This window comes from Porcisia hertigi, chromosome 14 (assembly GCF_017918235.1).
Source record: "Porcisia hertigi strain C119 chromosome 14, whole genome shotgun sequence".
NCBI lineage: Eukaryota > Euglenozoa > Kinetoplastea > Trypanosomatida > Trypanosomatidae > Porcisia > Porcisia hertigi.
Window position 1 is genome coordinate 22,979 of NC_090573.1, and position 23,297 is coordinate 46,275.

A 23,297-nucleotide genomic window follows, 5' to 3' on the forward strand; every position below is an offset into this window, starting at 1 on the left:
ATTTTGGCGTCTTGAACCATGTACTATTAGCGCTTCTCGCTGGGTTCTCTGCTTCAATGTTTTCCCCTTCTTTTTCCTCAGTTGTCCAGTTGCGAGAGCTGCCTTCTGTTTTTTTTCTGGAATTGCCCCCCCCCCCCCCCCTCCCTCCCTCCTCCCTCTTTGCCACCCGCCCGTCCCGTGAACTTGTGAGGGCGCCCTCTCCCTCTCCCTCCCTCCCACCCCCGACTGCCCGTCCCACCTTCCTTTCTGACCTGCTCTCAGCACTTTACCTTTTCCGTCCCCCCCGCATGCTCTCTAATTGCGTTTGGTGTAACAATCCACACAGAAAGGTTGACTTTGGAGACAAGCGGGGTGGGATGGGGACGACGCTGAGTAATTGATGCTTGTCCTGCTTTACACACACACACACACACACACACAGTGACACTCAACAAGCCCTTCCTTCCTTCCACCCCCCAAACGCGAGAATTATTGAGCGACGCCTGGTGTTTCTCTGTTTGTCTGAGTATTAGTGTGTGGACGTGCGTTCGTGTGGTTTTCAGTTTCTCGCGCCCCGAAGGGAAACCGTGCACCACGTCGCCTTTCTTCATACGGTTCGTCATGCCATCCAGCGTGGCTTACGTCTTGGGCTCAGAGAGTTCTGGGAAGACAGATCTCGTTCACCAGCTGGAGTATCTCACTCAGGGTCTCGTGCGCACAGTGCCGACCGCCTGTACACCGACGATGGGGCAGGAGGTGACGGAACTCAATCTGCGCTCCCCTGTCGGCGAAAGGAAGGTAACTGTTGAATTGAGGGAGCTGGGGGGATCTCTGGTGAACTTATGGGAGAGGTTCATCGAGTCTCGAAAAGTCAAAGATGGCGGTGGTGGTGACATGGCATTTCTTTTGCTCTACGTGGTCGATGGAGCTGCTCCTCACCAACTGCCACTGGCGTCCACCACGTTCCGTTACCTAACGCGAGGTCGACAAGCGCCATGCGCAGGATGGCCGGCCATCATCGCTGTGCAGAAGTGCGCGTGCGTAAACGCCATCACGGCAGAGGAAGTGCATAGCTTCTTCCTGGATGACGTGGTGGCGGCGTCAAGTGTCGATATCATTGAGGTAGACTCTTGGAATGGTATCGGTGCAGGGGATCTGCTCATGAGGATCGAGGCGGCCTTTGGCGGTCGTCAGTAGCGGAAGGTGTCTTGGTTTCTCTGGATGGCGCGTATCATCTGGTGTTCTATTCTGTATTCGTGCAAGCGTTCCTCTTTTTGTTCGCCCCCCCCTCCCCGGGGGGGGGGGGGGAAGAAGAGTATCACCGACCGTTGCTTCGCGTTGCCTCGCGTTGCTGTGCTTCTTCACAGTCCTCTCGAATAGATCCTTCTCACTTTTGTTCGAGAGTAAACTGTTCACACACGCCTACAGGAGGAGGGAAAGAGACGTACCCTCCGCGACTCACAGAAAGAGCTTTGCAACATTGGCATGTTAAAAGAAAATACGATGCTGGACTTGTTCTTGGACCTCAACAGTGTGCTGGTGCATGCGGTGATTCCAGGGCTTCTTTTTTTCGCGAAGCTCGCTTGCATCTTTTGTTGTATCTCCCCCCCTTTTCCCCTCTTACGTCTCCTTTCTTGACCTTCCTCCATATTCATTACATCCGCTTCGTCAACTATTTCTCTCCAGAGGGTTTGACGAAAAAAAAAAGGGCTGCATTTCAACGGGACCTGTTACACCCCCTTCCCCTTTTTTGGCACACCACATCACTACGTGGTCTGCCAGGCTCTCCTTGTTGGGCCACTCATGGTGCTTCTGGGGGTTATCTGCTATAGTTTTTCACCAAGCCTTGTTTTTTAAAGTAATACTATTTTGAGGTCGCTCTTTGCTGCCCCTTTTAATGTATTGGCGATTATCACCACCACCACCACCACCACCACAGGCCTCTTCCCACTTCTCATGAGCGACTGGGAGGTAGCCTCTTTCGAAGATGAAGAGGCAGATATGATGGACTTCGGCAGATCTGTCGAGGTTCCGCCGTATGGGCACTTGCACCCATTCTGCAAAGGCAAGCTTCTCTGGTCCCCGGAGGCATCACACTGGATTTTTGTCCTCCTTGCTCTGGCGGGTGGTACCTTACTGTTTTCGCTGCTATGGGGATCGCTCCGCTTCACGGATCCGAACATCCTACCCAACCGCTGGATGACCCAATTCCCGGATGTCGTCGTTGTACTGCTGACATTGGTGTGTGCCGCGCTTCTCTTGCTCACCTCCCTCACAAACCCCGGTATCCTGCCCAAAAACAAATTCCCGCGCTCAATAAGCACTCCCGCCGCTAAGGAGTACTGCGCGACGCTCCCCTACTGTAGGACTTGTCACATCTACCGCCCTTCACAGGTTGGCCACTGCAGGCGTTGTAACAACTGTGTCGCACAGTTTGATCACCACTGTCGTCTTCTCGGGTGTTGCATCGGTGAGCTCAATCGGCGGTACTTCCTTCTCTTTTCCTTTAGCATTGCTGTGTATAATATGTTCATCTCAGTATGTCTTGGATACTTTTTAGTTGTTGTGTTCCCGAAGGAAAACATTCTTCGCTACATCATCTTCACGATCGGTTTTGCCATTACTGCAGTTCTCAGTCTCATTCTGACCGGATATTTGATGCACAACTTCCGACTGATCCGCATGGGGTTGTTACATCGCGAGTACATGAAAGGCGCTGCCCCGCGTAACAGTGGTCGTCCGAACACCTTTGGAAGCTTACTACTACTGTTGCTCTTCCCTAAGAAGGAGTCTGGTTTATCACACACTATGCCACCGTCCATAGCGCCTCCTCTCAATTATTCCTTCAAACACGAGTGGATGTCGTAGCAGCAGGTTTTTTTTTGTTTTCTGTCTCTGGGGGAAGGGGGTACGCGCATCAGGTGATCTCCTCTGAGGATGGGATGCGTGTATAACTCTTTATTACACAACTTGGCATCTCCAGAGAGGCCCCTAATACACACACACACACATAAACACACACACACACATATACATGTATATGTGTGTGTATATGTTATGCGGTGCTGATCTTCTACCGGCCTCTCAGGCCTCCGCTTTTTTTCCCCATTCTTCTTTTCTTCCTCGTAGTCGGATCATTTTCTCTCATCTCTGCTGGTCTGTGTGCAGTGACCACTTGTGTGTTGTCACTTGTCTATGGGCGAAAATGCGTGCATGGTTTCGGGATTGGGAGGGGGCGGCGGCGGCGGCGGTGGAGGTTTCGAATCAGTGGTTTGAGGATGATGTGAGCTCATTCAGCGCGCTGAGGTGTGTGCGGATGTGTGCTCATGAACCCTCTCTTTTTCTTTTCTCAAGGCGTTCATGCCATCTACGATGTTGACAGTATCATTTGTGGTTGTAGTTATTTCTCTTGTTGGCTTCTGATTCGACTGTGGTTGTATATTTTTTTCTTTATGGCTTCCAATAGTATTTATTATTATTCTCATAGTTTCTCTCACATATCACCGGTTCTCTCTTTATAGAGAGATTTCCTGTGCCCGTAGAGAACGATCAACATTAAAACACTCAACTAGGACGCCTAGATGAGTCTAAAGTCCTTCGTGCCCTCTTTCGCCTTCGTCAGAGTGGTCAGGCAAGACGATATGAGGTTCTCCCCCCCCCCTACGCAGAGGAGAAGCTGACAACGATGTTCGTATGAGACAGCTGCCGTGACTCGCTAGCTACTAGGTACACAGCCAGCACCACCTTACACCGCCAATACAACATCCTTCTTTTTCTTCGCAAATATTTTTCGTTCCAAGGGCCTGCAGCCGTTCTGCCTCCACGGGCACACCAGCACACGTCCATAAAACAGCAGTAAAAGACACAACTAGTCAATCAACGCTCACGTACTACTAGACGTACACCGCTGTGATGCTTCGTCAGCTTGCAATGTCGGTGCGTTGGGGGAGGCAGAGTGCAGGGTTGGCTACGGCATCGTCGCTTGATGCACAGCAGCGCTTCTTGAACATGAATCGCAGCGTGCAGACCCGATGGGAGATCGATAGTCAGAGCGCCTCACAGAAGCGCACCGACTACGACTTTGATAAGGAGCAGTGGATGAAGCAGATGCGGTTTGCGTCCATGGACTGCATCATGGACCCTGACATCACACCTATCCGTTGGACCTCAGTGGCAGGTGTGAAGAAGGCTTTGCGGCGTTTCGTGACCATGCGCAAGTTGATGGACCGCCGTCCAGATTTCAACCCTGCGCAGCTCAAGGCGCTGTTTATCCAATTCAAGACGCTCTCCAATGAGAAAAGCCCAGATTGCTTCAAGACGCTCCAGCGCATGACCACGCACGGAGAGGCGGACCGAATCCTCAAAGAAATCAAGAGCCGCGCGAACGAGGACTTTGCTAAGAAGAGCTGGAGGTCGTTAAAGCAGCAAGGAGCTAAGAGTACTTACGAGATGGAGGTGGACTCATTCGATTTGGTGACGTGCTACATGGGGCAGATGTCGCAGGATGACTGGCTCCAAATTACCTATCGCTGCGAGTTCCGCCAGCGTCTCGGCAAGGAGCACGACTGGGAGACAATGGTGGAGTACCCAGTGTTTGAGGTGCGACTCGGAGACGGTGTCAAGACCCCCAACACTCACCCATTCATAGTGGTGGGTGTTCTCAAGAAAGATGGCACCCGCTACGGAAAGGATTCACAAGACGCCGCCGACCTCCGCAAACAGTTTGACCGCACGGGGCGGTGGTTTTGACACGCCGCTGAGCGCCCAAACGCGTGCATCGTCTGTCTTTTAGGTTTGCTCTCTCCTTTCTCTCGTTCTTATGTGACGCTTCCTTCAGCCTTCGGTTTTTCGAGGTCAAAATTCACATCGCACACCTGCGAACGAGTTCCTCGACACCCCCTTTTTTTTCGGGGGAGTACATATATATATCTATATATATATAATATTGTTTGCTTCGTGTGCGTTTGTGTGTGCGTGTTGGAGGATTGTTGCTGTTTCACAGCCCCCCAATCGAGAATTGTTCTCTCTCTTTTTGTGTAGCCGAAGGTTATTTAATTCGGGTTGAGCAGACACACAAGAGAGCGTACATGTGATTGTGGTGCGGACAGGAGGGATGAGGATCCCTCCCCCCCTTCCCCTCCCCCCCAACGTCATCACCTCCTCTTCCTCAAGATATCATGCAGCGACACAGGGCCTCGAATCTCGACCGTCTGTAAGCATTCTCCAGCACGTGCTGTGTGAGTGTCAATTTTTTTTCTTCTCATCGTATGCCCTTCTTACTCCCTTTTCTCCTCTTTCGGGCTCTCATTTGCTTCGCCCCCCCCCCCCCATTTCCTGGTTCTGGTATCGCCCGTGTCCCATATTGTTTGGGTGCGTCGCTTGCTGCTCCATCACCTGCAGGCTTGGCGTGAGAGGGAGGAGTGACGCCATTTTCCCCTCGAGGGGCACATTTTGGATGTGTTTTGCAACGCAGCACAGGGGGGTATGGATCGACTCGCGGGAAGTTTTTTGACCAACGGCGACGTCGCTAACGCTTCGTCCCTGTACAGTTCGTTGGCAAAACTGAATCCAACCAAGTACAGTCGTATGGCACGCATCTGCCGTGTTCTCCTCGACCCGCAAGAGGTGCCGCTGCCGCATCGCCATCGCGACATCTGTGAGGCACTTCTGGACCCTTTGGTGCCGGCAGAGGTGCTCCTGCGTGACACCGCAGAAAATGTGCACAAATCATTTCAGCGCCTGGCGGTGTGCGTGCACCCCGACAAGAATCCCAACCGGGACGCCAACGAAGCCTTTCTTAGACTTACGGAAATGAAAGAAAAGGCGCTGGCTCTGCTGAGCGATGCGATGGAGCGAAAGCGTGAGGGAGAGGCCAGTACGCTACCTGGCAAGGCTCCGGTTTCGAAAGGACGCAAGGGCAAGCCCCATATGCAGAGCACCGGCCTCTCCATGTCCCCTGGAGGCCACGGACGGCGGCCGTTAAGACCAGCGGCCCCTTCTCCCGCCGCTGCTCCTGCGGTGAGCTCGGACATCGACACCGTCGCCGCGGTCTCCTCTAACATTGCTCAACTGCGAAGCACTAAAATTACGCTGAACGCCTTGAAGCGGAAGAACATCGCAGACGACTTCGAAATCTTCAGCGCCACGCACCGCAATGGGGTGGCACAGTCGAAGTCAGGTCCTATCGATGAAGAGGATCGGCACGCTGCGACCGTGACCGTGATGCCCCCGAAAGGGAGACCACAACGCGCAAATCAGAAGAGAACGCAGCCCAATGTGCCGCCGAAGACAGCGAATGTACCTTCCAAGATGTCCATCACGTCAAGCTCATGCCCATCCAGCAGCCTCAACGACGTGACGCCGGTGCTGTCACAGACACTTGTGTCTTCACCGCCTATAGGAGAAGGTGTTGCCATGGACCTCCAGAGTAGCGGTCTCGTTTCCCGCGATGTGCCAGCGCTCTCATCACCGCCTGTGTGCGCTGTTTCAACCGTTGCTGATAGTGATGCCATCCGGCGCCAGATTGATGAAGCCTGTGTTCTCCTGCAGGCGGTGCGCCTACAGCGCACTACAATGCGCCTCAATCTGGACCTTAGTTTTGAGGCGTATCAACGCATCAAGGAATCACAATGAACACGTGAGTTACGCTGGTTTGAGAGACCCTCAGCCGTGTTTACTCGTGAGGGACTTGAAATCGCCAAAGGGAATCCAAGCGGATGTGGTCACAATCATCTATGAGACTGCCTCGGTACAGGGACGATGCAATACTGATGTTGACGGAGGACTGCAGGAGGTGCAGATGGCCCACCAGCACCGCCTCCTTGATGTAAGTAGTCTGCTGTGTCTTTATATTCTTCCTTTTGAAAACAGACCTACGGGGGAGAAGATGTGAAGGACTGACACACATACCGATCCATCGCACAAATGCCAAAAAAGTGTACAACAAGTCAGGCCACGTGTCCACTGTATATGACGTGAACACTTCATGGTAAGAGAAGGGGGCGAGCAGCGATGGCAGAGACCTGCCAGGCCCGCACACATGCACACAGCAAAGAGAACGAAGGGACTCCCCCCCCCCCCATGATACATACTCGAGGGGGAGGGGGGGGGCACATATATATTCTCTTCTCTCTCAGTTCTTTTTTCTATTGTTTTCTGTGGGTGCCTCCTGTCTCTCCTCGCGTTGATGTTCTTTTATGGCCACAAACGTGCAGGGTGTGTGCGTGTCTATGTCGTGTATGACCCCCCGTTTGCTCTATTTACCTTTGTCAATTTTCCTTGTCTTTCCTGGTGATTCACTCTTCCTGTGGATACTCGCAGCGTCTCTGTTCGCTGGAGAGGGAGGTGGGGTGTGGCGTAAAGGAGAGACTGGGATAGGAGCGGACCGTTGCAAGGGGGATGGGAGGTGTCCGTTCGCACTCTTCATTCTTCATTTTCACCGCTTTTTGGTTGCAATGTGTCACACCAACTCCTTTATTCCCATTTGAAAGACTGTGTTCTCCATCGCCCTCCTGTTGACAAACGAGAAAAAAACGCTCGGAGGCCCGCATCAAAGTCACCTCCTGCTTTTCTCCCTCCCTCCCTCCCCCTCCCCGGACGCACAGGATAATGGACCACCGCAGCGGTCATTAAGGCGTGCGCTGGCTCGTTTGCGCCTAGGAGGCTGTAGGCATATCAGCGCTTCATCACTCGGCTCCTCAAGGGCCTTGCTTGCTCTCTCTTCCCCCCTCCCTCCCCTCCCCTCCCCGCCTCTCCACCTCTCCAGGTCATTGAGTACCGTATCTGTGTTTTCTCCCTACTTTTATTTTCTGTCTCCCTCCTTCATATCTCGCCTTCTCATTGGTGCACCTGCGGCTCGCTCTCGTAAATTTGTCTGATTGGCACTGACGTGCAGTGGTATGCGTGTCGGGGTGAACAATATTGACTGTGAACAGCACCTCTCTTCCACATTGTTGTGTGTGTGTGTGTGTGTGTGTGTGTGTGTGTGCCACCGTCCCCATCCAGGGACTGCCTTCGCCTTGTTTTTTTAAAGGAATCTATTTGGATTACGACAAACAATGTCCTCGACGAGCGCATTGTGGCGCTCCTCCAAAGTCTCTCACGCCCCCAAAGTCACCAAGTTCTCGACAGTTAAGAAGCTCCCGGTTGCTGAGCAGAGTGCCTCTTCTCTGGCGGCCGCGGCGGCGGCGGCCTCAACGAATAGTCGTGAGTCGAGGCACTCGCGGCCTAGCTCCCCAGGAGCGGACACCTTCTGTGACACAGTGTACGAGCTGTATGAAGAGCAGCGCCGCTTAGACGACGAGCGCACCACCGACAGACGAATTCGTCGTCACCGCTATGCGCAGTTTGTGGAGCGCCTCAATGCGCAGCGGAGTCTTCACCAATCCACTGCCGTATTTGTGGAGACAATGCTGAAGGAGCTTCAACACTCCGCTGAGGCCGGTATCGCGATGAAGGCGGCAGCAGCGACGTGGGGCCTCAAGCTCCTGGCCAAGAACGCCAGTCACAACGCCATTCATACAGTTCTCGAGTTCCTTTTGCCGGCGCTGTATTGTGAGTACAATCCAGAGAAACTGCGGGGGGCATCACCAGCCGTGCAGCTACAGGTGCGCGAGGAGGACGCTCTGATTGATAACCCTTACTTCACACACACCATGTTTGCGGATGAGGTGCATGTTGAGAAGAGATGTGCTGCCCATATCCTCGAGTCGCTTGAGGCGGCGGTGCGCGCCAACGACAAGCGCAGACGCATGGTGTGCCGCCTTGTTGAGCGTCAAAGATGGGCGCACCTCCAAGTCGCTTTTCGTGGATGGCGCCACCACGTGCGTAAAGAGCGTCTCCTACGCTTGCTGGGCGACAACACGGCGAAGAAGCGCCTAGAGGAGACATCACGGCTACAAGTGCGGGCAGTATTTTTCCACTGGAGGCTGCTGGTGGAGCGATCGCGAAGCGCTTACCTGACAGAGCGACTGCACGACGCGGCCTATCAGCTGGAAAATGCAAAGAACCAATTCCAGCTCCAGTGCTACCGCGCCGACCGCCTGGTGCAGGCCGCGAAGGAGGCGACAGAGGAAAAGGAGCGGGTGTCAAAAATCAACGACGATTTGCAGCGGCTCGTCGAGGCACTGAAGGCAGCGCAGATCCAAAGGGAGAAGGAATACAACGAAAGGCTGACGCGAAACGTGACGCAGGTGCTCAATCTGTTGAGCACATATGACTCGCTGGCACGGGCGGTGCTGGGTTCAAAGCGAACGGGTGAGTCTTCTATGCCGGGCGAGACACCATCGGCTCAGATTCCTCTTGATGGCACTGGCACTGGTACTGGTACTGGTGAGGCGTTCGACTATGACGAGGAGTTCCTTGAAGTGAACATCCCCTCTGAAGCGAGCTCGGAGAAAGCGTCCGGCGCGTCGTGGCAGCCTCTGCGGAACTGGTGCGATGGTATCCTGACAAAGGTTAGCGATCGTAAGACCCCGTTCTCGCCAATTCGAGCCTTCAGAGCTGACTTTGCGAACGGTGAACGCTATCTCTATGTATTCCGGCACGTGTTTCCAGATGTGGTCCCCGGGGTGTTGTCGATCAACGATATGGATACTGAGTCCCGGCTGCGCCGCATTCACGAATACGCTACGAACTGTAACCTTCGCTACCGGTTGACACCAACAGACTTCCAGCAAGGGCGTGAGGATCTCCTTGTGTGCTCCCTGAGCGAGCTCTATCAGCGACACCTGATATGCGACTCGCTTCAGAAGCTGTCCAAGCTGACAGCGGACCTGGAGACGTTCCGGGAGAGTGACTTGAAAGCGACGCTGCTTGCGTGCACGGTCTCATCCTCGACGGAAGAGGTCGCCGACGCTCCAAGCGAACAGCTGGACGAGGCCATGGTGAAGGAGCGCATTGGCGAGTACGCTGAGCGGTTAAAGGACCTCAGCAAGGAGTTCAGTACGTCGTGCACAGTAGAGACCGAGCTAGCCGAGAACGGTGGCCGTATCGCGGCGCAGGAGGCGCGGCTTGGTGGCGAGCGGCTCCAGAGAACGCCGATCCCGGTAGTGGAGGGGGCTAGTCGGCGTGCTTTTTGGGAGTTGCCAACTGGTGCACTGGATGACCTTAAAGGTGCCCCGAAGCTCCAATCTGAGGCAAAAATGTGGGATCTTGTTGTGAAGCAAGCGCTCCCAAAGTTGCTGCAGGAGCACGTCGACAAGACTTCCCGCATCTTTTTCTTCTTTGCCGGAGAGAGCGCAAGGACACTGTCGGAGGTGGCGTTCTGGCGCTTTGTTGAGTACAGCGGTGTGTTGGTTGGTAGGATGGAGGTGCCGATGCAGTGGATTGCAACGCAGTACGACCACGTCGTGACGCCGTATCTTGACGGGGCGCTGAGAGTCGTGGCACACGGTCAGAGCGAGATGAGCGTGAAGAAGTTGCGCCATGTAGCCTACCAAGAAATGGATATCCGGAGCGCAACGCCACTTCAGTTTGTTGAGTTGCTCGTGCGACTTGCCGTGTCGTCAGAGAAGGGTAAACACGGTCTTGTCGAAGGTACGCGCCGCTTGCTGCAGGAGCTGCGGCTGCCTCCGGGAGATATGTCTTCGGTGGCGCGCGAACTGCACACACCGGAGTCGCAGCATGTGTTGAACTTCTACGGTGAGAACTTGCTACGCGTGTACCTCTTCTACGTGAAGAGACAAGAGTCGTCGCGTAACACGCTGGATGTGTCGATGGCCACGCAGTGCGGAGGTCGCTTCGCATCTCAGATGTCCATCACAGTGTTTCTCACCATGCTTGAGGACTGCCGATTTCTCTCCGACAGGATGAGGCGGGGTGAAGAGTTTATCGGCGCTGTTGACGATACCGAGCGGCCGCTGTTTTTTATTAACGCCACGCAAGTGCGCAAGCTGGTGTCTGCGTTGGAGAAACTAGCCAAGGGTCCCGCGAACGGTGGACTCTCGTTTAATCTCTTTCTAGACATGCTCGCGGTGCTGGCGTACCACTGGTGCCCTGATCCACTCGTGCCGGAGCCGCGGCGCCTTGCAGCCTTCCTCTCCCACACGGTGCAGCAGCTGAGTGTGCGCTACATGGACTCCACGCTAATCCTCGGCAGCGTTCCAACGATCAACTTAGAGGGGCCACGGAACGTAGACTTCTCGTATGAGGCGAACGTTTTAACCACCACAGGCTCCTAGTCATTTGAGATATGCTGCCGTGCAGCTTTGAAAGTCCTAGACCTCTCGCTAGAAGAGGATGAAAAGCTGGCAGCGACGGTTGTGCGTTTTGCGTACACCGTTATCCTGGTTACTGTAAAAAGTAGGTGAGCCGGCATCCTGTGCGCGCCTTTCTTTTTTTTTTTCTGCGGGCCCGTGCGTGTTTGTTTGTTTGTGTGACTGTACCTCTCCTATGTGTTGCCAAAGGTTCCCACTTCTTTTTCGTCCAGTGGTGACCCACTGCTGCTCCCTTCTCGACTCGTCGCTCTTTTCTACGTTCTTGAATATTTGGCTGCTTCCACCCTCTCCCTCCCTCCCCTCCGTGCGTGCGTGTGTGTTTTATGTAAATATCGAGCTTTTTCCAGTTCTTTTCTCCACACACCCACAGCTCTGTCCTGAGTTCTGCCTACCAATGGCGCACGACAAGTGCATCTCTCTCCCCTCTTCGCCTTTTCACCTGCTCCGTCAGTGGCCTTCTCTTGTCTCAGCTTGCTGACACGTATGGAAAAAAAAATGATCACAACAGAAAAGGCGAAGGCTGGAGCCTTCCCTCTTCCCCCCCCTCTTCCTTTTGGTCTATTCAGTGGCCCCTGCTGTGTCCTCTCCCCCTGTCGCACACGACTGTGTCCATCATCAAGCCTGCCAGGTCTACACCCTGAAGCAATGCGTCTGTATATATATGTATACATGTATATACATAGCCGACTAAAATCAATATCGATGCTCACGGCTTGTGACGATCTCCTCCCCCCCTGCCTTCACTTCTTTAGCTTATTCCCCCCCCTTGTCTCTCTTTCTCCTTTCCCTCTCCCAATAACTTTTTGCACTGTTACTTTTCTGCAATCTTCGCCACCGCCGCTGCCACCGCCACCGCCACCGCTGCCGCCCCCCCTCCCCCTCCCCTTCTCAGTGGCAGGGCTTCCTTTCCTTTGTCGTCTGTGGAGGTGGCAAAGACGACGACAAAATGCCGCTGTGTTTGTGGCTCATGTTGAAACTGCCAATCTCCGCCACTGCGCGAGTTGAGGGCAATGGCGTGGCACAGGCGGGCACCGTATGCGTCACTTCGCTTGTGACGCATCGGCGTTGTTTTTCGTCGTGGTTTGAAGAACAGCCCAGTGGTCATGGGCGCAACACAGAGGACCAGGCCGTCACTGCCTTTGCCATCAATGCTGATAGGCTTGAAAAAGGCAAGACCATGATCAAAAAGAAGGCGCATGGTATCCCCTTTCACATTTCTGATGCCGAGGCAGTGGATAATGTGTGTCGTCACCACGGGACCTCGGTCGAGATCCACAGCGTGGAGCGCTTTCTCATGCCCTTTTGGCTCACCGAGACGACTGCTGCCGGGGCCTTCAAGGCGGATCTCCTCCAGCACGATCGAACAAACATAACGCAGCCGCACTACTTCCTCTGGCTGGAGGGGCCCCGGTACCAATTCAGTTATCCATTTGGGGAATACATGCCCATGAATCAGCTCTCCGCGTCCTACCGAGAGCCGCTCGAGGTGGTGGAGCGCTGCCTCACTGGAACCCACGTGCCGTCGATGTTGCTTTCACGCTTTGAGCTGCTGCAGGAGATAGAGAAGATGGAACACCGCCCAACTGTTATCCCCTTTACCATGTCCACTATTACCGCCCTATCCGTGTTGGAGCGGCGTCTGAACCGCCGCATCGTGATGGACCGCATTGACCGCGAGCTCCACAAATTTCACGGCTCTTTCCTGAAGAGTAACGTGAGCGTGACGAGTTTGCACATGGCGGTGTTAGGCATCCGGCCTGTGTTCCTGCCGCTTATGAAGTTGATGGTATCCACCGTCTCGCACTCGACACCAGTGCCGGCGTACATCTGTGGTGCTACGGGCAAGGTAGTGGGGCCGGTGCTGCACGTGCAGCGCGGGAAGCGGCTGGGTCTAGCTGCCTCCATGGCGACTGGTACGTTGCTGAGCCTCGCGGCGTTCGTGAAACCCGGTGTAGCCACAGCCGCTGCGTTGATGGCGGGCGTCTCATCAGTATATGTGCAGCAGGCGATACATCAGGCGCGCTTTAAGCGAGAGCAAATCTACCAGATGGCGCAGCTCAAGTCTGTCGGCGTGTTGAACCTTGTCGCTGACAGTGCGGGGTATCGCTGGACCCCACAAGAGGAAGAGAAGGAGGAGTACGAGTACCGTGAGGAGCTGCGCCGTCAAGCACGTGCGAAAAGCAGTTTTGAGCAGCGCGTGAAACAGGAGGCGGCGCGAGACCGGGCACGAGCCCACGGCAACCATTTCGACCCGAAGAACCGCCGCCGAAGTGACTTGGCGGACGTGGACCCACGCGGATACTATGAGCTGCTTGGGCTGAAAGGGAGGGAGTTGTCAGCAACTGCAAAGGACATCACAAAGGCGTTCCGTGAGGCCGTGAAAATGCATCACCCTGATGTTCACCCGGAAGGTGAGGCGGAGACCACGAAGCTCCACATGCAGTGCATCATCGAAGCGTACAAGGTTCTGCACGACGCCAAAACAAAAAAGGCGTACGACTCTGGTGAGATGAGCGCCAAGTCAAAGGAAACCTCCAAGGTGTGAAGTAGGTGGAAAAACTGAGGTGCCTCTTTAAAAGTAAGTCATCTACGTCTGTGTTCCAGTACTACACGCGCTTGAACTCCTGTATGGGTCACCCTCCAGTCAACCCCTATGTCCGGTTCTGCCCCCCCCCCCTCCCTCCCTCCCCCACTGCTCTGCCTATCGTACTTCATTTCATTTTATCGTCTCTCTATTGTATCAGTTGAGGTGTTCGTTTGGTGTAGTGAGGCTCGGATACCCCTTCCCCTCCCCTCCCTCCCTTCCCTTCCCCCACTCCTCCGCTCCCAATTACATACACACCGAGTTCATGGTGTGAAACATTTCATTTTTTTGTCAAATTGCCCCCCCCCACCTCCGCTTCCTCAATGTTTTCCTGGACATGTGACTGACAGAGATGCGTGGCATTCTTGGGGCAAGGATATGGTGGAAACCCAGCCTTCCTTGCCCCCCCCCTCCTCCCAAAGGGAACTGCTGAGGCCTGAGGGGTGCCATGCTGGGGTTTCACTTTTTCATTGTACTGAGGCCGTGCTTCTCCGTGCAGCACCGCTCTTGGTGCTGCGTAGCCATGGGATTTCGACCAGAAGAGGTGCATTCACTTACCTTGGTTCAATCGATGGCTAACCCGCCCCTTGCTCTCCTTTTCCTTCGCCTCTTCATGACAGGTCTATCCCCTCGATTTGTGTCACCCAATTCGATTCCCCACAGCGTTGATGCGAGTCGTTCTCCACCGGCTCGGCTACGCGCCCCTCCTACTCCACCATTCCCCACACACGCACACATATATCAGCACTGTAGTTATTTCACCACAGCGTCCCGTCCTGCTCTGAGAGAGTTCCCTGCATCGGGTGTCTGCATCCATGTCTCTGCCAGTACTTCTGCCCTCGATCCCGCCGCCCCCTGCGGTAGCTGTGCCGGCACCATCACCATCGGCAATCGCTGGGGAGGGACAGCCTCCGGCAGCGGTGCTTCTTCCTACCGCAGGTGTGGCGGCCCCACCGGCACCCGAGCAGACGGCGCCAGCGGCTCCAGCGCCACTCCCTGTGCAGCCCATCTCCGTTGAGGCATGGAGGACCTTGGAAAGCGCCACACACAAGCAGGTGCCCAACGTTGAGGGAACCCGCTACCTGGCAGTGGAGGAGCGTGTGCGGGATGAGGTCTGTCGACTTTTAATTCTCTCCGACTACGATGTTGGCACCCTCATGACAAACATCGTTCAAAGCCTCCAGCACGTGGGGCGCCATGATGTGGGACTACTGCGGAACGAGAATAGCACCGCCTTCACTCTCACCCAGTCTGCCGCGTACGCGCGGCAGGGGGACACTCCGGTAGAGCAGCGATGCCACGCTGTCGCCGATGCCATCGAGCGTATCAACCAGTCTGGCATCGAGGCGGAGCGGGCGTTTGTTGAGGAGGCACATCGTATGACAGTGACTGCACCACCAGTGGCACCGGTGAAGAGTGCCCCCGTTGCTGCACCGCCGTCTTTCCGCAAGAGCGCCTACGAGGTCATAATGGAGCAAATCGCAGCTACACGTCGCCGGCGCAGCCCGCAGAAGCGTCGTACAGCCTCGCCAGAGGGGCGGCGGGGGCGCGCAGCGGGTGGGGCGGGTTCTCTTGAGCACCCCGTTTCCTACAATGGCAGCTACCTGCTTCGCCGCTACGGGGGCACATACGACCCGCAATCTCAATACAGTCATTACCGCAAGTACGGTCTTCCTTCCCCGAAGTGACGTGTTTTCGTCTTTCCCCACTCGCCATGGAACCGCGCTGAGAGCAAACGCGTGTGTGCAAAAAGGGGGGTCATCGAGGTGGGGGGAATAGCGGGCGGGTTCGCACACCTTTTTTTTTTTGAGATCTTCATCGCCACACACGACACATCTCGAGGAGTGTATAGATTTTGGCAACACGTCTTGTTTTACTTCTTCCCCTACCCCTGTCATCCAAGTGAACTCGTCCGCCCCGCTTTCCTGTGTGCCTGGTTTTGCGTGTGCGTGTGTGTGTCTGCGTAGGCGCACTTTGAGGGAGGGGGGGGGAGGGAGTGGAAGGATAAGAAAAAAACACGAAATCACATAGAGATACGGGCATGACATTCGGATATGTTGATGGACCCCTGACGGGCGTTGAGCATTTTTTTCGTTTTTTATTCCACCAGGCAAGGTGCCCTGTGGTAGATGGAAGCTGCTGCGCACTGATGATCTCTCAATTTTTTATCTCCCCTCCCACAAAAGGTCTGTAGAAGAATCATCTCTTCCCCGCCCCCCTCCCCCACGGTATTCACTAGCTGTCGTCATTTCCACGGGAGGTGTTCCTTTGTTTTGTCTTTGATGGCATCCTGCAGGAAGCGTTCTCGTATAGCGCGCATGCACACATGGCGACCCGAGAGCACCGTGTCAAGCGAGGAGGAATGGATTTCTAGCACTTTCTTTTTTTTCTGTCGTGCTATAGTGAAGTGCCCCTCTCCCTCCTCTCTCTCTCGGTGACACTGGCTCTCCTGTCTGCACAGAGTCATCTCTACCTCTTCACTTCTTTGCACCCCGCCTTCCATCTTTCTCTATTCATTCATTCATTCATCCATCCATTACGAGCGCCTCAACAACTTGGCACGCGTACAAGCGCTCACGTGCGCGTACACATTTTACTTATCGGAACCCCTTCGACAAGAAAGTCCTCCTCCTGCGTAAGGCGGGATATCATCTGTTCACGTGCGAATCCCCTTTCTCTCTCTCTGTGTGTGTGTGTCTGGTGCTGGTGGTAATGCCTCGCCGAAAGATTATTATCGACACCGACTGCGGCGGCGATGATGCCATCGGCATCATGGCCGCGCTAACAGACCCCAACACCGAGGTCATCGCCATCACGGTTGTCTGGGGGAACGTGGGCGTTGATCAGGGGTTGGAGAACATTGGAAAACTCCTTGACGTCTTCGAGCGCGACATTCCCTTCTACAAGGGCGCCACGACACCTCTTGTGGCGGACCGTGAGACGGTGCCGTGGGGCGGTTTCGGTAAGGACGGCTTTGGCGATGCCGAATTCCCCTCGTCCGCACGGGTGGGGCGGCAGCCCAAGACGCAAGCTGCCTTCGCCATCACTGAGCTGCTGCGGTCGGCTAAGGCGGAGGAGGATACCGTCTATCAGCTTGTTTGCCTGGGGCCACTCACGAACATTGCTCTGGCGATGCGGCTTGAACCGGATGTATTCGACGTCCTGGGCAGCGAGACGGAGCCGGCCATCACAATCATGGGCGGCGCGATCGAGGCGAAGGGCAACTCGAATTTGACGGCAGAGTTCAACATCCACTGCGACCCCGAGGCGGCGTTTGTAGTCTTCAACCAACGTCGGATGCGTCCCATTCGTGTGGTTTCGTGGGAGGTGACGGTGGATTGTTCCATGACGTGGGATTTCTTTGACAAATGGGTGGGCCGCCGGGCAGACGGGCAGAAAAAGCAAAACAAATACCAGGTTTTCATCGAAAAAGTATTCCAACGACTGGAGACTTTCACCCGCCCACTTCCCGACGGCACCAAGGCCGACACCGGTGACGCGGAGGCGACACAGGACAACACGTGCGTCATCCCTGATGCTGTGGCCATGGTTGCCGCCCTTCGCCCCGAGAGCATCCTGGATCGCCTCCTTACCTACTGTACCATAGAGCTCCACGGACGTGAGACGCGTGGTGAGACCTGTCTGGATTGGTACGGAACTGCGCAGTCGATGGCGAAGCGGGGGCGGTGGCGCAACTGCGAGGTCATTACTCGTGTTGACAATCAACAATTCTTGAAGGCCATGCATGATATTATCAGGTACGTAGGGTGATGAGTGCGCCTGTCGGACTTGAACGACGGTCCCCCTCCTCCATGAAAAAGAAAACGGCCACACTCTTTTTGTGTTTTGTTTCATTATTTACTGTGCTTTTTGTATTTGATGATGCAATTTAAACGGTTTTCGGGGGTTCCCCCTCCTCCCCTTCATCCACACGCGGCTGTCCGGAGGGTGTGGTGGTGGTGTTGATACTGGGCAGGGAGGGTGTGGGCTCTGGGGTGGGGGACTGGCAAAAAAAAATGAAGAGGCCCCAAATTATATCAAAGATAGCATTTTTTTCGTTCGTATCACGTCTTTTTCTGCATGAAATAGTTTTAGTTGCCTTCTCTCTTTTTTTTTGTGGTTTATAGTTGTTGTCATGTGGATGGGCTATCTTCTTCCTCCTGGGCATATCTTCCCACCGCCCTCCGCTCCCCCTCCCCCCCCCTCCCCCCCCCCCCCAAAAAAAAAAAAAAACCAAAGTTGAGAGCGAACCGATTTCGTAAAGCCATTGCTGTGGTGACGTGCCTTTTCAAAACACTTTTTTTTTCGTGGTGAGTGTGCACATGCAAAGTGTACGGCGTATCTTTCTGCTATTATTACCCCGTTCACACGCAGTTGAGTCCATACGCAAGCACACATATATGTGCTTCCATAAACACTCTATTACACATATGCATACACGTATATATATGTATATTTGTATAGATGACCATAGGCACACGTACACACACACACAAATATGATGTGTACATCTTGGTTGATGTAATTGTGAAGAGGCTGTTGTTTTTATCTTTTTTTTTCCCCTCGTTGAGAAGTTGGTCGTCATCATCAGCTGAGAGGTTCATGTGTTTCATAGCCTCAACCCCCCCCCTTCCTTCCTTCCTGTCTTTTTTTTTACTGCTTCGTCATTTCTGGCTTCTAGGAAGTGTTCCCACGCTTGAAGACGCACGTGTGTGTGTGTGTGTTCCGGTGTCGTCGTCACTTGAAGGACTGTTGAAAGAATCCGCTCGAGTCCCCAGACATGGTAGCCACGGTGTTGATCTCGGACGAGGAGAAAAAAAAGAGGAGAGGGAAAGGCGAGCGGTTTTTTAAAGCTTTTATTTGTCTGCGGCCTCTCTTATACACACGCGAGCGGGCGCGCAACGCGCCATTTAAAAACTTCTGTATCTGGTCCTTTTTTTAATGCTCTTTTTTTTTTTTACACACGTTGATGCAGCTGTCGTGTCAGCCTCCGCTTCTAATTTTGCCTCAGCATATCACAATAGGTGCCGGGAGCGTCTACGGATTCGTCTGGCCGACTCGTAGTCTATTTTACAATGCCCCTCCCTCGCCCTCCCTCCCTCGCCCTCCCTTTTCCTCACCTTCCTTTAAGACTGTGTTTGCCAGGGCTCTTTTTTTCTATTGCCTCAATACCACTTTTTTTTTTTAAAACGAGTTTATTTTCGATTTTTGTTGACATCACAGAGCAGCGTGTTGTAGTAGTCAACATGTTCGGCCCACGGAGACGAATGGCCCCAGCAGCAGGTGTGTGAGGGAGGCGGGCGGGACGCTATGGTGTCTCCTCCCCCTTTTTTTTTGGGGGTGGGTGGGCGGAGGGGGGGCCCTGTCTGGCGGATCCGATATTTTCTCTGTGTATGTGTGTGTGTGTGTGTTGTATGTGTCTTGACTCGTTTCATTTTTTTTGTCTTTTTTTGCTGGTTCCCTCTTCTGCGCAGTTTTTGTTTTGGTCTTACATTTTATTCCTGAGTAAATAAATACGCAGACACACACACACACGCACAAGTACAGACATGTACAGCAGAAAGTGGGAAAAAAAGGGCTGAAAGGCGTTGATGCGGGGAAGTCGCACGCAACCCCCTCTCCCCCCCTCTCCTCCCCCCACTGTGCCTGCGTATAACCCTTTACCCTCGCTCACGTCTGTGGCTCGATGATGCATGCACAGGAGAGGAGACAAGAAAGACTACGGTGTAGGCAGTGGCGTGACAGTGGTGTGCCTACAGGCCGATAAATATGTGGTAGAGAGCGAAGAAGGAGGGGGTATGCCCGCAAAGCGGGTGTGGTCTGAGGAGAGGACGACTATCAGACAGGCTTTCCTCCTCCTCCTCCTCACTTTATTCCCTCTCTCTCCCCCTTTCTTTCACTTGCTTTGCCCCGTCACCCAATTCCCCTTATCCTGAACCTCCACTTTCCATTCACCTCACCACTTTATCACGAATTTTTTTTTCCACAACGCCTCTTTTTGTTTTGTGTTTTCTCAATTGGCAGATGCGTGGGCCAGTATACATCTATACACATTATTCGATTGTGTATCTGTGCATCTCTCTCTGTGTGTGTGATCGCGTCTTCTTGTCATTGGCCTAGAGGCCGCTACAACGCCTGCATACACTCGCACATTAAACCAAGTCGTGCTCTCCTCGAAGGGAGGGCTTTCGCAGAGAGACCCATACACGCAGAGGAGTTGGGCAGGAGAGAGAGGGGGGCGGGGGGTCCTCCTCGACATCGTCAGCCATGTCGAGCAGCACCGTCCCTGCGTACGAGGAGAAGCAAAAGGTGTACGCTCTCCTCAACGGCACTTTCCACGCGGCAATTGTGCTGGAGGTTGCTGAGGACGCCACACACAGCGGCTTCCTCTACTACGTTCGCTACGTTGAACAGGATAGCCGGTTGGACCAGTGGCTGCAGGCGAGTGACATCAAGGAACGTCACCAGGGTCGTGTGCACCATGGTAGCTGCAGCGTCTATCAGCAGCAATCTCCCAGCGGTATCAAGACGCGGCGGCAGAGCTACGCAACAGAGCAGCAGGGCTCAGGGGCGACAACGCCGACGGGCGAAGGGGGGGCCCCCTCTACGTTCACGGAAGCTACTGCAAACGCTAAAGGCGGCGGTGGTGGTGGTGCCTCCCCACACCTGGTGAAGGTGTCGAAGACGCGGGCGCGACGCGACAGTGCCTTCTTTTCACGCACCAAAAATATTTACTCCATATGCATGGGACCGTACGAGGTGGAGACTTGGTATTTTAGTCCTTACCACCTCGCCCGTCCGGAGGTGCAGCAACGCCTTCAAGCTGCGTCGCAGTGTGTGACGGGAAGCACTGAGCTGCAGTTGGTGCAATTCACTACGTCATCAAGTGGCACTAGTAGAGTGAACGAGGGTATAATTGGCGTTGGCGGTGACGCTGGTGACAGCGGGAGCGGCAGTGGAGGGGTGGGCGGCTCAGGTGGCGGGGGCGGTCCCGGCAGGCGACAGTGGCCCATTGCGACACGCTCCTTCTCTCTCCACATATGCCCCTACTGCCTGCGACCGTTCCTCGACAATTCGGCGGTGGTGCGGCACCTCAAGCAGGACTGCCTGCGCCATCCCCCTGGCAACGAGATCTACCGTGACCCACTGCGGCGCCTGGTCGTGCTGGAGTTGGACGGGTCATTGGAGCCGACCTTTTGTGAGCACCTTGCCCTCCTCTCGAAGCTCTTTCTCGAGCACAAGGCACTGGACCACGACATGACGCCCTTTCTATTTTATGTTCTCTGCTCCGTGGAGACGCATGGGCTGCAGGTGTTGGGGTATTTTAGTAAGGAGAAGCAAACCCCTGAGCCGTACAACTTGTCTTGTATATTAGTCTTGCCACAGTATCAGAGTCGCGGCATTGGCCGTTTCTTGATTGAGCTCAGCTACGAGCTCTCGCGCCGTGAGGGCAAGATCGGCACGCCGGAAAAGCCCCTCAGCGACTTGGGGGAGAAGCTCTACTTGGGATACTGGGCCGACTCCGTCACAATGGCCATTGCGCGGGCCATGGAGGAGGGCCACTGCGTCTCCATGGACTACCTGGTACAGGCCACCGCGATGATACAGGCAGATGTTTTACGCGCCTTACAGCACCACAAAATCTTGAGTGGGCATCAGTTGACCATCTCTGAGGACATTGTCGAACGGTGCTACACGAAGCGACTCAAAAAAGAGCGAGATATCACGAGCTACACCTTCTACACGCATTTGCTAAGTTGGGCTCCTGGCTTCTACGAGGAGTTCCGTGGCGTGCCGCCAACGCCAACATTCGTTCCGTGGCGAGACCCGGGTTCACCCATCTCGCGGACCGACGCCTGATGTGAATACGCGATGGGTTTAGATGGAGGCAATACTTGTGCTCTTTTCTTTCGTATCGTGTTTTCATCTGTCGCTTCTTTTCACACACACACACACACACACACACACACATACCCATGCACACTTCTCTGTTGTGAATTGAAGGAAAAAAAAGGGGCGGGGCGGGGGGTATGAGTGGTGTCTTTTTATGCAGCACATGCGTGCGCCGATATAAGAGAGGAAATAAGATAGATGGACGATGGACTTCCAGTGAGGTGGATAAATATGTACTCGTTACATGAAGGCAATGGGTGTGTGCTCTCTCTTCACAGATATACTTTGTGTGTTGCTCCCCCTCCCCCTACCCTCCTCCTTGATGAGTCTTTCGACTGCAGTGCATTGGCAATGCATTGTTGCTGCATTGTCTTGCATGGCGCTTCGTATCCGTTTGTGCGCTCCTTCCTTCCTTCCTCCTTTCTCTTTTTTTTTCACACACACACACACACACACACACGTACGTACACGCACAACGTATTATCGGGTATTTTTTTCTTCTCCTCAATTGTTTGCGTGCATTTTGCTCACACTCCTTCACTCTCTCACATCTCAGCTTGTAATATACGCGCACGCATCTGTGTCGACTCCACGATGCGCAGAGCAGTTCTCGCAAGCGGTTTTATGAGCCGTTGTGCGGTGGGGTACCGCTACTGCTCCGCCAAGCCAGCTGGTAACACCGCCAGACTCGACGACTTGGCAGCTGCCTACGCTCAGCTCACACTAAAGGAGATATCTGACCTACAGCGCCTCATATTCAAGAAACTGGGCCACAGCGACGATTTCTATGAAAAGGCGCTGCTGCGCGGCCTCGGTGGCGGTGGCGGTGGTGCGGTGATGATGGCTCCCGCCGCCGCCGCAGCAGCGGGCGCACCGGCAGCCGATGCCCCAGCTGCTGACGCCAAGACAGAGAAAAAGAAAGTCGAGAAGCTGACGTACGACGTGAAGCTGGAGAAGTATGCGCCAGAGATTAAAATTAAACTGATTAAGGAGCTGCGCACTGTGACGAACCTCAGCATCGCCGATGCGAAGAAAGCGGTGGAGAAGTGCCCCGGTCTGGTGGCCACCAACATGAGCAAGGATGATGCGGAAAAGCTCAAGGGATTGTACGAGAAACTCGGGGCGAAGGTGGAGCTCATTTAATAACTTTGCGGGAAAAAGGTAAACAAAAAAGAACTTGGCAGTTATCGCCATGGAATGTGTGGCGTCTTGCAATTTTTTTTTGTGCCGCAAAACTGAACGTTCCATCAGTCCCCCTCTCTCTGTGTGTGTGTCTGTGTCTGTCTGTCTGTCTTTCCCGCTTTAGTATCGACGTTTGTGTGTGTATATGCGTTTTGGCTCGTGTTGAAAGAGGGAGGAAAGTGTGACGTTGTATGCATATATATACGCATACATGATTGAAGGTGCCTGAGCAATCATCGTTGGTGTGGTTCGCTGTTTGCGCGCGTGTTTGAGGTGTGCTTGGGCTTTGTATGCCCTCTCTAATGGCTGTCTATATTAGAGATGAGGGCGGGGGGCTTCACCATATTTTCTCACGTGTCTCTTCTTTGAATTTTTTTTTATGGCCTCTTCAGCGTGGGGAGGGTTGGCTGCAAACTAGCAGGAGAGGGAGGGAAGGGAGGGGG

The 23,297-nt window shown here is 54.2% G+C and overlaps 10 protein-coding genes across 10 annotated transcripts; all 10 read left to right on the plus strand.

Moving 5' to 3' along the window:
• Nucleotides 1–600: 600 nt before the first annotated feature.
• JKF63_06651 (uncharacterized protein) lies at nucleotides 601–1,176 on the plus strand (the record flags this gene model as incomplete). The annotated part of the gene is made up of 1 exon (XM_067902600.1): nucleotides 601–1,176. The coding sequence occupies one exon, from the start codon at nucleotides 601–603 to the stop codon at nucleotides 1,174–1,176; it is 576 nt and encodes a 191-aa protein (XP_067758493.1).
• A 759-nt stretch (nucleotides 1,177–1,935) lies between these two features.
• On the plus strand, nucleotides 1,936–2,847 carry JKF63_06652 (uncharacterized protein; the record flags this gene model as incomplete). The annotated part of the gene is made up of 1 exon (XM_067902601.1): nucleotides 1,936–2,847. One exon carries the CDS (start codon nucleotides 1,936–1,938, stop codon nucleotides 2,845–2,847), a length of 912 nt encoding a protein of 303 aa, XP_067758494.1.
• Nucleotides 2,848–3,891: 1,044 nt separating this feature from the next.
• On the plus strand, nucleotides 3,892–4,728 carry JKF63_06653 (uncharacterized protein; the record flags this gene model as incomplete). Its single annotated transcript, XM_067902602.1, has 1 exon — nucleotides 3,892–4,728. One exon carries the CDS (start codon nucleotides 3,892–3,894, stop codon nucleotides 4,726–4,728), a length of 837 nt encoding a protein of 278 aa, XP_067758495.1.
• Nucleotides 4,729–5,463: 735 nt separating this feature from the next.
• On the plus strand, nucleotides 5,464–6,612 carry JKF63_06654 (uncharacterized protein; the record flags this gene model as incomplete). Its single annotated transcript, XM_067902603.1, has 1 exon — nucleotides 5,464–6,612. One exon carries the CDS (start codon nucleotides 5,464–5,466, stop codon nucleotides 6,610–6,612), a length of 1,149 nt encoding a protein of 382 aa, XP_067758496.1.
• A 1,424-nt stretch (nucleotides 6,613–8,036) lies between these two features.
• On the plus strand, nucleotides 8,037–11,159 carry JKF63_06655 (uncharacterized protein; the record flags this gene model as incomplete). The annotated part of the gene is made up of 1 exon (XM_067902604.1): nucleotides 8,037–11,159. One exon carries the CDS (start codon nucleotides 8,037–8,039, stop codon nucleotides 11,157–11,159), a length of 3,123 nt encoding a protein of 1,040 aa, XP_067758497.1.
• Nucleotides 11,160–12,162: 1,003 nt separating this feature from the next.
• Nucleotides 12,163–13,740, plus strand: JKF63_06656 (uncharacterized protein; the record flags this gene model as incomplete). Its single annotated transcript, XM_067902605.1, has 1 exon — nucleotides 12,163–13,740. The coding sequence occupies one exon, from the start codon at nucleotides 12,163–12,165 to the stop codon at nucleotides 13,738–13,740; it is 1,578 nt and encodes a 525-aa protein (XP_067758498.1).
• Nucleotides 13,741–14,594: 854 nt separating this feature from the next.
• Nucleotides 14,595–15,467, plus strand: JKF63_06657 (uncharacterized protein; the record flags this gene model as incomplete). Its single annotated transcript, XM_067902606.1, has 1 exon — nucleotides 14,595–15,467. One exon carries the CDS (start codon nucleotides 14,595–14,597, stop codon nucleotides 15,465–15,467), a length of 873 nt encoding a protein of 290 aa, XP_067758499.1.
• A 1,024-nt stretch (nucleotides 15,468–16,491) lies between these two features.
• Nucleotides 16,492–17,550, plus strand: JKF63_06658 (uncharacterized protein; the record flags this gene model as incomplete). Its single annotated transcript, XM_067902607.1, has 1 exon — nucleotides 16,492–17,550. The coding sequence occupies one exon, from the start codon at nucleotides 16,492–16,494 to the stop codon at nucleotides 17,548–17,550; it is 1,059 nt and encodes a 352-aa protein (XP_067758500.1).
• Nucleotides 17,551–20,046: 2,496 nt separating this feature from the next.
• Nucleotides 20,047–21,639, plus strand: JKF63_06659 (uncharacterized protein; the record flags this gene model as incomplete). The annotated part of the gene is made up of 1 exon (XM_067902608.1): nucleotides 20,047–21,639. The coding sequence occupies one exon, from the start codon at nucleotides 20,047–20,049 to the stop codon at nucleotides 21,637–21,639; it is 1,593 nt and encodes a 530-aa protein (XP_067758501.1).
• A 627-nt stretch (nucleotides 21,640–22,266) lies between these two features.
• JKF63_06660 (uncharacterized protein) lies at nucleotides 22,267–22,815 on the plus strand (the record flags this gene model as incomplete). The annotated part of the gene is made up of 1 exon (XM_067902609.1): nucleotides 22,267–22,815. The coding sequence occupies one exon, from the start codon at nucleotides 22,267–22,269 to the stop codon at nucleotides 22,813–22,815; it is 549 nt and encodes a 182-aa protein (XP_067758502.1).
• Between the last annotated feature and the right edge of the window lie 482 nt (nucleotides 22,816–23,297).